Source organism: Cordyceps fumosorosea (genome assembly GCF_001636725.1).
Source record: "Cordyceps fumosorosea ARSEF 2679 chromosome Unknown scaffold_16, whole genome shotgun sequence".
NCBI lineage: Eukaryota > Fungi > Ascomycota > Sordariomycetes > Hypocreales > Cordycipitaceae > Cordyceps > Cordyceps fumosorosea.
The window spans coordinates 538,918-552,592 of record NW_017387316.1 but is presented as its reverse complement, the minus strand read 5'-3'; the positions used below and the strand labels follow the sequence as shown (position 1 = coordinate 552,592).

Genomic DNA, 13,675 nt, shown 5'->3' with positions numbered 1-13,675 from the left:
AGGCAAGCCCACGTAGCATTCGGCTTGCTTGGATGCAGGTTTTCCATCAAATCACATCACACATTGCCGCATCCAGGCTGTTGCTGTTTCTTTTTGGCCATCCATCCATCCCGTGGTGGTGGCGTTTTGGTTTTCTCTCCCAACCTTGCGTGTTTATTTAGTATCACTATCAGCCGCCGGGTCAGAGGAGGGCGCAAGCATGATGTGGCCTCCCGCTTATGCAGTTCTTCTTTTTAATTCTTCGCGACAGACAGGTGGCTAGGTGGCTACGCATTGATTGCGCTGGGCACATGATGGCCGTGGAGTGTTGCATTTGCACTGCATACGAGTAATTTGCTCTCTTGCACCCAGTCATAATGGCTCATGTACGGAGTATGTATGTTTGCATCTATGGCTCATGTATGTATGTATGCGTGTATGGCTGGCTGTATGTGTGTTTGAGGCCCTGCCCCGCCTCGACGACGACCTGATATAAGTGCCGGTGTGATTCATCATGGACAAGGCAATGCACTCTGGTAACAAGTTTCGATAGTCTCGTTAGACACAGGGCTGCTTTATTAATGTATATAATTTTTGTCTTTCAACCCTCTCTCTGCTCCGTATCCGCATCCATATATCCATATTCAGTTTCTGTGACGAAAACCATTAATTAGTTAGTTGCCTCTCTGACTCGGACTCATTTGCCTGGGCTGCATTCCCGAGTCTGAGAATAAGGTGTTTTCTTTTTCTGGAAAGTCACCGCGACCATCTGTCTCAACCACCCCGGACTCTCATTGAGGGAGGGGCGTGAATTGGCGTGGTGCACGGTAAGACAGCAACACTCACCAGTCAGAACATACATGGCCAACCCTTGTCTCCTGGTTGCGTTGCTTGACAGCCAGTCTTGACGAATTTATTGCGCATGGCCTTCCTTGTGCTTCTTTTTTGCTAGAAATGTCGCAGTTGAAACGGGCCGACGAACAAGACCAGCCTGTCTTGTGGCTGATGCAAGCTGAAATACTCATACCAAGTGCAAGTGCAAGTGCAAGGAGTAATAATCTTCAGTGGACAGACGATCAAGTGTAACAAGTCAATGCTGTCTTGCACCAAGCACCAACAGGATAATGAGGTGATCTGGACATGTCAAATTAGCTTCCACTGCTCACTAACTAGCTATTGCTTACTTCCTGCACATCACATGGGCCTCGTCGTTGAGTTGCAACGGCCTGTGCCTTTGTGGCTTGCTTTTTCTTTTCCCACTGCTCATCAGCCTGATTTTCGTACTTTTTCCCTTTTTTTCCTTTTCCCTTCATTCCTCCTCTCCTTCCCGTCATCAGCCTCCTCCGCCTTCCTTTCCGAAGCCGTGATTTGTCGCCCCTACAAATCATCAACAAGCTAGCTACCGTCTTCCCTTCTTCCCCGACGAGATCGGAATTACATGGACCACTCACCAGCCCAAAAACCAAGCTGCTGGCGCCCGGCCGCCGGGGCACAGACACGCGGCGCGGCGAGATATCCCTGGAACTAATTCATAGGCGCCGCCCGAATGCAAGGTTGTGCCCTGCTTGCACAAGACTCGTCACTTTTTTGTTTTTTTTTCTTTGCCCCCCTCGGCTTGCCTGTTTAAAATGAACAAACAGAGTCACAATAAACTAATGACGGTGCATTTGAGGTAACCGTTGCAGCGGCTTGCTGTGCATGCCCCGGGGGGGGGGGGCGGGCTCCCACAGAGCATGCAGTGCTTCCCTCCCGTTCTGCGTTGATGCGCCCGCGCGTGCAGCAGACCAGCAGCATCTGGTGTAATCCGTACTCTCCCCTCCGTAATCTGCATCCGTGCCTTGTACGAACTGTGCTGACTGGCTTGGACCGACCCCCGGCTGAGCGATCCTGCTACCCCCCTGGGGCGTTCAGTCAGTCCAACCCTTTTCAGCCCATTCATCCTTCTTTTTCTTGTGCAACCTCAGATTCCAGGGATTCCATGTCCATTTCGGTAGGAAGGGGGAGGGGGTGTGGCCAATCTCTTTCTTCCCTTTCCACTCTCCGCCATCCCGCAGGGTATTCGCATCATGTGGGCGAACCGGGACTCCGGGTGCTGAGGAGCCTCAGTTCCGGCGCACAGTCGTCCGTCCGGTTGCCATTACCCCCCAACAAACGAAGCATCTTTCATTTTGCTTGCCTTTTCCTAGCAGCGATCAACAAATAGCTTGTGATGAGCACGGCCCGCCCCCAAGTAGCTGGGCCAAATACTTTTTCCTCTCCATGAAAGCTGCCGGAACCAGGCTTCCGTCACCAGTGAGCTGAGTTGGACCAGCGGTGTCTTAGAGCCACCCCCCCTTTCTTTCGGTGCCTGATGATGGGGAATGCGGCCCTAGCCTTGTGTGCTTTGCTGCGCTCAATTTTGCACGACGGGCTGCCTTGTTACCGGGAAGTTTGCCGGCCGCGAAACAAATGGTTAGCCGATACTGTTGGGTGATTCATCAGCGTATTATTGACACAGCGCTAGTTGGAGGAGGACCTGGCGAGACGAGAGGAAGCTGTCACCGGTCAAGGTGTAAGCGAGAGCAGCCGACATCTTGCAGTCTAGGACATGAATACGGTAAGGATCACACTGGTTTTGTTTCTCCTGGGTTATAACGGCAGGCCGTCTCACTCACTGTAAGCGAGGTTTGTTGCTTTTCAAGTCTCAGCGCAGCTCCATACTGAGGCATGTACATACATACATCGCTGGCGGTGAGGTTCGTTGGTAGACGACAAACAACGGCCGACGGAGTAGGCAGTGTGTGGCAGGGACTCCAAATGGACTAATTATGAGTTCGTAGTCATCTCGTATATAGGTACGGGATTGACTCATCGACTTTGCCGCTCCGTCTTCCCGGTCGCGGCGATGCATGTTGAGCGCGCGCACGCCTCGCGACAGCCGGGCCGGAATCGTACCGTTTTCTGCCATGACAATGACACTGACAATGACACTGACAATGACACTGACAATGACACGCCCACCCCTTCCTTGCTCGTCCGTCCGTCACCCCATCCATCCATCCATCCATCCATCGCACGGCCTTGGCGCATCGTCGTTTGCTGATGCCCGGCTTTTTTCTCACCCTTTACCCGGGCGGCGCCTTTTGATGATGGATGACGGGGCAGCAAGAGAGAACGCCAGGTGGGCTGATGGACTTTGTCATGCGAGAGCCTAGCCTGACTCCAGCCAGTCATTCGTTAGTTACGGGGGCTATGGATGCGCTGACTGGGTCGCTTGCACAGATGTCATGACCCCCATTTTGCCCGGTGTTCTTTGTCTCTTGTCGAGTCGAAAAGCAACATGACTTGGAGTTACGGATACAGACAGGGCATTGACTCGCATGAGCCTATTGGGCTATTTTGGGCGTTGGTTGGTGATATACGGCGCCCGTTGAATACAGCATGTGATGGGCTCCTTCACTAGTTATTGTGCCAGCGGCTACGAATACTAGCAGTTATTACTGCTTGCTTGGTACAACACACTCAAACCCGGGGCGAGTGTGTGACAAGTTCCGAATTGAGCCTTTGTGTTGCCCAACAAATGTAGCCGTGCCAAGTACGGATAGTTACGGATAGACTCGAGCCAAATGCGTTGCCGAGGATGTTGACTGTTAGTCGACCAGAAGAAGCAAAGGAAAATCGAGTCTTTTTGTTGACGATTACAAGACACCACTGTTGGCGCCGGACCTCGGAAGGGGGCGTGCGATGGCTTCTTACTGATCATCGGTGACACTGGACGTGCGTGATAGTTGTGGCGTCTGTAAAAATGGCGCTGACGCAGCATGTACAACAACCACGACCATTGTCAACCAGTGGTGATAAGACCCAATGGAGAGGCGCTCGCTGAAAATAGGTCAAAGAGCTTGCGAGGAGGAGGGCCTTGCCCAGCCAAGGTCAATGCTCTGGGCTGGTCTGGTGTGGCGTGCGCTTGACTGCTCAGGACCTACCTCCCTTTCTCAGCAGGTTTGGGTGGTGGCGGCCCTGCTGCTCCATCGTGGAAGGGGGCAAAGGTGGTGGTTGACTCAAATGAGACATGCTCGAACGATGGCAACGACAATGTTACAGTGTAATTTTCCACGCTTTGGTGGCTGCAAGTTCGACGCAACCGCGGTGTCACTTCAATGACTTGAAGCGGGCGAGTCTTGCTCGGGTCCGGCCGGGCGCTGTCGCGGCGCATGAGCGACGGGGTATCAGGCCAACAGGTTTGACGCGAAACGAAACAAATGAGGCTCCGAACACAGGAACAAGGGAGGGGAGGGGGGATGGCCGCTATTGTGTGTGGTGTTGTAGGCGGGCGCCGGAACGACCAGTGACGAAGAAAGAAACACGGCCATTGGAGAAGCTATGCTTGTTGTGTGAGGCCGGTTTCAAGCTGTCGTGTATCTGATAAGACGATGGCCACTTGTTGTCAGTGGATGGATGGATGTGCATCAACTATTTATTTAGGTCCGTGTCGGCCTCTGCAGCCATTCAGCGTGACGCTGACCGACTGCAGACGTCGCCTCGCGGAACACCTTCAAACCAACTACTGCACGGCGGCATCCGGACTCTGTCCAATCAGCCCGCGGCAACGCCTCTCCGGTCAAAGGTTCACCGGGCCTTGGCTCCCGGCCGTCGTAGCTAGGACCCCTTGTTGAATCCCGGTGGTGGAGATTGAAGCGGGCTCGATGCACATCTGTACGGCTGAGATGGAATTTCAACGTCGGATTCGCCTACATGGTAGCGGGAAATCGGGGATTCTCCAGACTTCATTTTGCAGCACCAAATGAATTTGAATGAATGCCCGGGCGAGAGAGAAAAGGAAGCCAGATAAAAAAAAATTCTTAAAAAAAATAAATACGCCATGCATGTATGCTGCAGTGCGCCCGGACAGCCCCGGGCGCTGGGTCGACAAAGGCCGGCAGCAGCTGTCACTGTGCATGACGAGACGGGTCGGTGATGGGCTCTGGTCTGCGTGCCGTTCGTTTGACCTGCAGCCAGACGACATGAGGCGGCGGCGGCGGCGGAGGCGGAGGGAAGAAGGGGAAGAGGAGGGCGGGTGGGTGGCCCGTATTTGAGGTTGCGAGAATCTGATTCAAGACGCCCCTTCCGCCACAGGGCTTTTGCAGGTGACTGACTGACTAACTGGCTGTAACCAGTATCAAGTTTGTGGTGGTGGTGGTGGTGGTGGTGCTGTTGCAACCATCATCAGCAGCGACAGCGTGTCAGTACCTAGGGGAGGGGAGGGGGGACGCCTAGCTCAGCCCACGGGGCGTTACTTGCACAGCATGTGAACGAGCAAAAGAGAGAGAGAGAGAGAGAGAGAGAGATGCGTCTGTCGGTTCTGCGTGTGTCGCATGTATCAAAGCGGACTTGCTCTCTCTTCTTGGGTTGGAGTTGTCAGGGTTCACGGAACGAATACAGACAGGTACGGCGTTAAGATTGCAGCCCCCCGCCAAAGAGGGACATGGTACGACCGATGCAAGGGCTAAAAAGCTGAATAGACCAGACAGATTAGATGACGGGCGGCAAACAGGAGGCATGATCGCCAGCCGGTGCCGAAGCGGCTCCTCTCTTGGTAGTTAGTTACTGGTAGTAGTCAACTGACCACCAGCATCAATAGGCTGTAGGGGTTTGTGCTGCGTCGTGGGCAGGGCTGGTAAGACAAGTCTCTGCTAAAAGTACGGCGGCGCTTCGTGGCGAGCAGACCGACCCTGATTCCCTCTACTAAAAATTATCATGCAGGTAACACGTTCCCCAAAAGGCCCCCCCCGCAACGGCGCTCGGCTCTTCAGCTGGTTGATGGCAATAAAACAGGCTTTTTTGTCTGTCTGTCTGACAAGCCACATTGGGAGACACAGACGAGATGGCGTTTTTCATTTTGGCCAACTCGGCTTGCCTAGAGCGGGCTGACCACAAGCATGGCTCGGCAGTCATGGATGGCTGGCCTCGGACGTGCTCGACGCCACGGCGGCTTGATGGGTGAACGTAAAGCCAAGAGGGCGACGCGACGTTGTCATCGAGGGAGGGGAGGGACAAACCAAGTACATGCAATGCCTTCAAAGAAGGGTGAGCCATTTTGGTACCGACAAGACAAGGCTTGCAGTGCAGGCCGGCCAAGCAAGCAACCGCCTGAGAAACTATTTGGTCGGTGGCGCGACCGGTCAGCGTATACACTTATTTGTCAGTTGATGAATCGAGTAACTAATTGATATTAAAAATTGAGAAAATAAAAAGAAGATGAGCAGATCAAATCAAATCTCATCAACCGAGATCGATCTGTTATGTCGGCCGGCTTCTTCTTCCCACACCGGCTACTCTTGCATGCCCCTACGCCCTCCTCATTCGGCAGCCCATCCCAACCTACTGTACTGTACCTACCATGTAGCACCTACATAACCGGGGCATTGAACATCCCTTTCGGTGGTCCCAGCGGCTCAGATGGGAGGATGGGAAGTGCCGGCGCTGCACACCGGCGGGCGCTAGTTGGGGCACAGAACCAACAACAAGGTCGTATCATCAAAGCACACAAGGAACAAGCCGGCCTTGATGGGTATGTGCCTCAAAGACGGCAAGGGAGGAGGGAGGGAGAGAGGGAGATACGACGTCTGTCAGGTACACCGGGACATGGATATGATGTTTGATATTGGTTGTGGTATCCGTACATACAAATTAGTTGGGAACCTTTGCTCTGGCTGGTGTGAAATTTGACGCCATGGGCGCAAGAGCGACGGAGCGAGCCCAACACGAGCCGAGAGGAGATCAATCACCCAGGAAGGCCAGATGGCGCGATGAGGGAGGAGGGGGCAAAGGCGCAAAGCGATGGCCGACACTAGTTATTTGTGTAGTCGTAACTTGTTACTTTTACGAATACTACCAAGTGCTAATAAGGGGCCATGGGATTTGCCTGAGTCGTGGTCGCCGCGCGAGCGATACGGTGTCGAGTTTAGACTCAAGCCACACCACCACCCACCGTTGATCATTCACCAGCGCCCAGCTGACTCTTGACTCTCGACAGTGGCCATTTTTTTTTTTTTTTTTGCCTTTTTTGCCTTTTTGCCTTTTGAATTCTCTTTAGTCAACTGCGGTCGACTCCCCAGTTGGGCATGTTTGTCCGTGATGTGGTGGGCACGCCGATTGTTGATGGTTCTATTCTTATTCAGGTACGCGGAACAGCGCCCCATACCTGTTTTTGCTTCTGTAGAGTGACGTAAAAAGCCGTCCGTCGTGTGTATTACCGTGTGTGTGTGCTCATTGGGAAAGCAAAGGAGTCGGTCAAGGAGGACACGTCTTTCTTTTCTCTCTCTTTGGTCCATCTGATACTTGCAGCGGGTGGCGGCTTTCAAGTCCGCAGCAAGCGACAAGCAGGCGACCGGTGGCCGAGTACAGAGCTGATGCATTGCCAGCAGGGTGTATGATGTACTGTAGATACCCAGATGTTGGCTCCATCTGTGCGTCATGGGGTATCGTGCGTACGAGCGGCGGCGGCAGGCAGCATATTATATGTAAGTTGCAGGCGCAGGCGGTTACAAGTTGCGAGCGGCACGCACGCACGCGCACACGCACACGCACACGCACCTCCGGATGACTGCAGAGGCAACAGCATCCTCTTGATTGCTATGTACATGCACTTGCACTTGCACTTGCACTTGCACTTGCACTTGCACTTGCACTTGCACTTGTGCTTGTGCGTCTGCTTGGTTTCGGAAGCAGGATAGCAAAGCGGTCGTCTTTGCGAATTGTCCACCGTCTAGACATTGCTAGGTACCCGGGACGGGCTTCGGCTGATTGCCGAGAAAAAAAAAGGTTCCCTGCGTACGCCGTATAAAGTATAGACTGTCGACCGTCCGTTTATGTACACATGGGCGGGCTTTTGATGGAGTTGGCCGAGGATCTTGTAGATGGCTGCTTACTGGTGCCGAGCCGGACGTGCTGCGGAGACAGCCACAGTCTTCTTTTTGTTCTTCTTCTTCCGTCGCCTTCTGGTCCCTTTTTCTGGAGCCTGGTGTGACGAAAGACAAAAACGACTTGCGCGAGGCGCTGGGCGTTGTTGGTGGAACAGAGCTTGCAACAAGTAAATTGAAGGCAAGAGTGGCCATGCCTGATGGAGATGAAAGAGGATACAAGAGGCCGGAGTGCGTGACTCTTGGATTTTTGCTAATCGGTTTTCTTTTACTTATTTTTGGAATTCGTTCCGCTCAGCTCGTTATGCAGGATGGGGGCGAGAGATGAGATGCACTACTGCAGATTGGAAGGAGGCAGCTCGAAAAGGCATTGCGATGGAACCAAACCGGTGGGCGCATCAAACTTGCAATAGCCGGGCCCGAGACAGTCAGAGAAAAAAAAAACTACGGTACGAGAGTGCATGATGCGGGCAGGGAAAATCATGAGGGCATCATGCGGCGGGCCGGCAAAGTCAGGCTGTCAGACTGGTACAAGCCAAGCCTCCCTCTCGCGGCGGGGGGAGGAGAGAGAGAGAGTCATGCAGTTGCAGACGACGCCGAGTCTGCGTCTTGGTCTGAGGCGGACAACGGCGTCTTCGGCGGCGGTCCGGGAGGTATGAGCGGGGGAGGGAAGCTCGGTGGGCGGTGACGGTGAGGGGAGGGGGGGGAAGATTAGATATGTTACGAAGATGCTCGGCAAGTGGCGAGTGAGTTCCAGCCGGCGAATGATGATCGGGCTGCAGCGAGTAGGAAGTGGGTGAGAGAGTCAAAAAGGGGAAAAAAGGAAAAAAAAAAAGAGGGTGAATGTTGCATTGGGGGATGACGGAGGGAATGTCACTGACGTTGGGTGTGCCTTTGCCAGCTGAACAGGGGAGGGGTGGACGTGCCTGACTGGAACAGCAGTGGGCAAAGTGCCCTGTGTGAGAGAGCTTCTGCTACTTCTACTGCTTCTGCTGCACCAGTCGAGCTGCAGCAGTGTGCAGCTGTGGAGCTACCCCAGTGGACCCGGCGCGTGGCCTACCGGGTTAGTGGTTGGTCGGCTGCTGATTCGGGCCAGGGAGTTCTGGAGATGGCCTTCGACAAGCAGGAAGAAGGAAAAAAAAAAAAAAAAGAGGCGTAAGGAGTCTACGATGTTTGCTTTTTGGCTCATTCTCCTTCTTTGCGGCGAGTCCCGTGCAGCTGTGGTAAAATTATGAGGGAGAGAGGAAGCTCCCTTCCGAGCCATGATCACTGAGCGTACCAAGGTTTAGTAGGGCCATGGCCAGTATTGTGAGTAGTCATCTCATCTACCTGCATTCACCTCCCTCTGATGAATTTACACATCGGAGAAAGATACTTGCCGGCCCAGCCGCAACCTGGGGCTGTCGCCGTGGCCGGGGCCGGGGCCGCCAAAAAGTCAGTTCTTGAACTTTGTACTAGCCGATGCTAGCGAGGCGCTCGCTGTACGCAGTCGGTACGCTGGATGCAACCCAAGTTGCTCAGCAGCAGTACTAGTCTGTAGCCACGCCGGAGGAAGCCCTATCTCCTGCGCCGGGTGCAGCGGCAGGGCCGAGGCCGAGGGTTTTTGCCTCAGACGGCGAGTCACGTAGAAACTGGACACCGATGATGCCGATGCTGGTGATGACGGCCACGATTGCAGCTGCAGATGGCCGGTACATGCTGCCTGCACCTGAGTGCTGCTGTAGTAACTGCCCGGCTTACGCGCTGCGATGCCTGCTACCACCTGCAACTTCGGGAAGTGCGCTGTAACCTAGGTACGTATGTACATCGAGACATACTACATTGAAGAGGCATTGACCTAGAGGCAACCGGCCAAGCAGTCTTTGTCAGGTGCTTGGGCGCACCGAGCTGAGAGCAGCCTGAAGCTTGCAGCGCACCCACTGAAAGCACAGCCAGAGCCAGCACAGCCAACTGCACTACACTGCGCAGCGCTGCGCTGCACTTGCACTGACTTGGCCCGCCTTGAGTTAGTACCTTACAAAGGTCCTCAGTCTGGTCTTGTCTGTCTGTACCACCAACACACAAGTCCAAAAAGGGTCATTCCGATCCACACCCCTTGCCTGTCTACCCACACCCCCATTTCCGTTTGTTCCAACGCACACCCCCCTTTGTTCGGCCTGTACCTCCTGTAGCTGCGCACTGTTGCTGCTGCTCACATTGCACACACACACTTCTCTCCTCCCCCTTCCTCCTACTCAGTAGGCCCCCCCCCCCCAACCAAAAATCCCCCCAAGAGGCGCAAAGGGGTGTCCGGGACAGGAGTCAGTCACTCACCTTTTCTTTTAATTATTATTCATCATTATTTATCTTGCCAAAAATCCCCTTCTTGATTTCCCTTTTTCTCTTAGCCCATTTTTCCTTCCCCATTTTCTCAGGCCCCTTCTTGGCCTACCCATCCCCATATCTACGATCTCCTTGCACTTCTTCTTTTTTCTTCCCTCTCTCTCACTCCTTCCTTCCCTCTCGTTCTTCCCCTTGGTACATTTTCGACTCGACTCTCTCAATACCCGCCTGTCTGTTTTGCTTTCTTTTCTTCTTCCTCTCCATTACATATCTCTCGGCCACAGCTCTCTCTCTTGACCACGTCTTCTCTCGTCAACTCTCTTATACCGCCAACTCGTCCATCGTTTCCGATCCCGGTCTTCCGCTGCCTCGCTCGACGACCCTGAAAAAAATAAGAAGGAACCAACAAATCAAACCCGACGACAACATATTTTGTTCCTTGCGACATCTCTCGTCATTTACCACCAAGCCGACCGCTTCTGTCTTTTCCTTTAATCCTCGCCGACCTCTTGGTGCATATACCCGACGTTCACCAACGCCCACCACCGCCAACGCTCAGGCGCCTTCTTAGTGTGCCCAACCGCAACGTCTACAGCCGCCAAGTCCGTCTCGACTCCTCGATCCGCCTCAACTTGATCAAGACGAGAAACTCACAAAAGGTAAGTTTTTTTTACTTGCCGCCACACCATCGCCTCTGCTGGCTTCGTAACCGGAGAACTGCCTTTTGCGTCAGAGTCTGTCTGTCCGGTCTCGCCCTCGACGTTCTGGCTGCCTCGTCCTGCCGCCGTTGCCCTGCCCGTCGCCAAATCCTTCGCCGTTACTTCCTTGCCAAACCCCCCTTCTGCAGTTCGCCATCCTCCCTCACACTGGCTCCCTTCCGCCCTCGCACCACATTCCCAATCCTTCTTTTGTGTATCTTGCTAACCGTTCTAGTCAGGGAGTCAGTCGGACCTTTGTCACTTCCTTTCGCTACCTTCGTGTAGTCGTACTTCCTCTTCCTTGAAAGCAGCACTCGTCCCACTACCACAGATCTCAAGCAATATTCAAAATGGTACCAGAACAAGGCGCCGGCGGCCCTCTGGAGAGGACTAGACGAAACCTCTCCACATCGGCTCCTTGCCCCAGCTCAGATGGTGGTGATTCGGTACCCGAGGCTGATGTTCAGATGCAGCAGCCTGATCAGGAGGAAGAGAAATCTGCTGCTCAATCACAACCTTCCCAAGAATCACCTCGCAGGTGCGATTCCGCGCCTCGGGCAACCTCACCCACCACAGCCCTCACCCCAAGCCAAGCCGACTCTCGCACCTCGACGCCTCAACCCGAGTCCGCAAAGTCTCACAGGCGATCTAGCCGCTCGTCCGTCAGCTCTGCGACTTCTACATACCCGATAGAGCCCCCGGTCACTCGTGCTACCCTGAGCGAGCTGGACGTGACCAAAATCATCCACAACCCCAAGCTCCGTCACGACATCAACTTCGACCCCGAACTGCACTTTAGACCGAATCTAGATGGCGAAAAGGGCCGCAAGAAACAGGACCGCGCAAACCAGTTTTGGCGCTCCCTTAAGAAAGAGCTGGCCATGTTCGTAGCCGACCGGCCCGCTTTCTACACCAAGTATGGCCATGGTGATGACTGGACTCTGCCGACCCTGCTCAAGGCCGTCAAGGACATTATTCAGACTCTTGTCCCTCAACGTGATCGCCACTTCCTCGACGAGGGTCTCAATGTTGACCTGCTCATGCAGCAGTTTCACAAGGGCATCGCCGATCTCGAGAAGCTCGCCCAATGGCTTTCTCAGGTCCTCAAATCTCACTGCGCCCCTATGCGAGACGACTGGGTTGATGCCATGTACAAGCAGCTCAGCAACGGCAACAAAAACGGCGACATTGATGAACTTGTCAACGGCATGCGCAGTCTGCTTAGTGTTCTTGAGGCTATGAAACTCGATGTCGCCAACCACCAGATCCGCTGCCTCCGCCCCGTCCTTATCGAAGACACTATTCACTTTGAGCAAAAATTCTTCTTCAAAAAGATCTCCTCACGCAAGATGGACATAGCCTCTTCCAAGGACTGGTACAAGAACGCCAACGCTGCTTGTGCCGCGTCTATGGCCAGCTCGACCTCGAACTCTGGCGATAGTGGAGTCTTCTTCCACGCCCTTGCTCGTCTCGTCTTGCCATCGTGCCCCGACAAGCGCCTGCCTAACACCTTTCTCTTCGACGAGGAGCGCATCCTCAAGTTGCGCTCCGACATGCTCGACGCAATAAACCTCGAGGTCTGCATGAAGATGTACGAGGACCTCGAGCGCATCGGACGCTACAGCGCCACGGGTCTCTTCGAAGGCATGGGCCTCGGCGGGGACAGCACACGTCGCCCTCCCACGCACAGCTCCGAATTCAACTTCAACACGCCCCTCGAGACCTCCCGACCCGCCAGCCTCAACTTCAGCACCTCTGGCTCTGAGGCGGCTTCATCCGCTCGCTCGTCTCTCAACCTTCCTACCTACGTCGCTCCCGAGAATAACGACGTCAAGAACAAGACGCGTGACCTCTACAACTCTCTCGTGGCTCTGCTCCAGTCTGCCACTCCCGGTCTGCGCCAAACTGCTCGTTGGAAGTCAATCTCGTCCTCGATTGCCCTGCAAATATTCCGCTACACCAAAGCTCCCATCAGCATGCTGGCCACCTTTGAGGAGAAGCTCGCTACCAATGTTTGCGACATGGACTCAGCTATCTACAAGGAGGTGGAAAAGTCTTTCCATATCCGCCTCTTGGCCGAACTTACCGCACGTGTTCGCGAATACCGCCCTCTCTCTGGCGTCTGCCTCTTCTCGGCTGCCACCACTGCCCGAACCCAGTCTCGCGACCACGACCAGGACGCCGGTGTGGTGGAGGATATTGCTGTTCGTCTGGCACACCTCGGCGTTCTACACTGGCGTGTCTGGGCTCAGATGGCGTACGTGGATGAGGAGGATTATATGGTCGTCGACTCGGAAAACTAAAGCTGCCGGAGCATCGCATACTTTTTCGCACCTTGCTATTCATTTCGACTCATTGCATTTACAACTACTACAACTAATAATATGACATTGTGCAGCTTGGCCGGATACTGCAAGCTTGCGAATGTCGACTGTCGGTTTCATTACGGAAGCCAACGAGGAGGAGATACCTTTTTTTTATTGTGTACGCAAGGTGTACGATTGGCATGTCGCCCTTGTTGTGCCACCTATTCTGAGGTGGTCACTGCCTACTATTTGTACTGTATCACACCCACTGTTTCTGTGCGAGGCTATCTGTCTTTGTGTTATTTTACCCAAGCACTGTTGATTGTCTATGGGCTGGCGTTTCGGATAGGGGCGAATAGGGGATACATTGGTTGTTTGATCTGTTTTCGTAGAAATGCCCTCGGAGGGAATATTGGTTTTCCAGCATCAAGATTTTTGAAGCCCAAAGCTGCGGATGGTCAGATGAGGA

The 13,675-nt window shown here is 53.9% G+C and overlaps 1 protein-coding gene across 1 annotated transcript; it reads left to right on the top strand.

Annotated features, from left to right (window-relative positions):
* Nucleotides 1-11,250: 11,250 nt before the first annotated feature.
* On the top strand, nt 11,251-13,203 carry ISF_06377 (T-complex 11; the record flags this gene model as incomplete). Its single annotated transcript, XM_018849981.1, has 1 exon — nt 11,251-13,203. The coding sequence occupies one exon, from the start codon at nt 11,251-11,253 to the stop codon at nt 13,201-13,203; it is 1,953 nt and encodes a 650-aa protein (XP_018702958.1).
* Nucleotides 13,204-13,675: the final 472 nt, after the last annotated feature.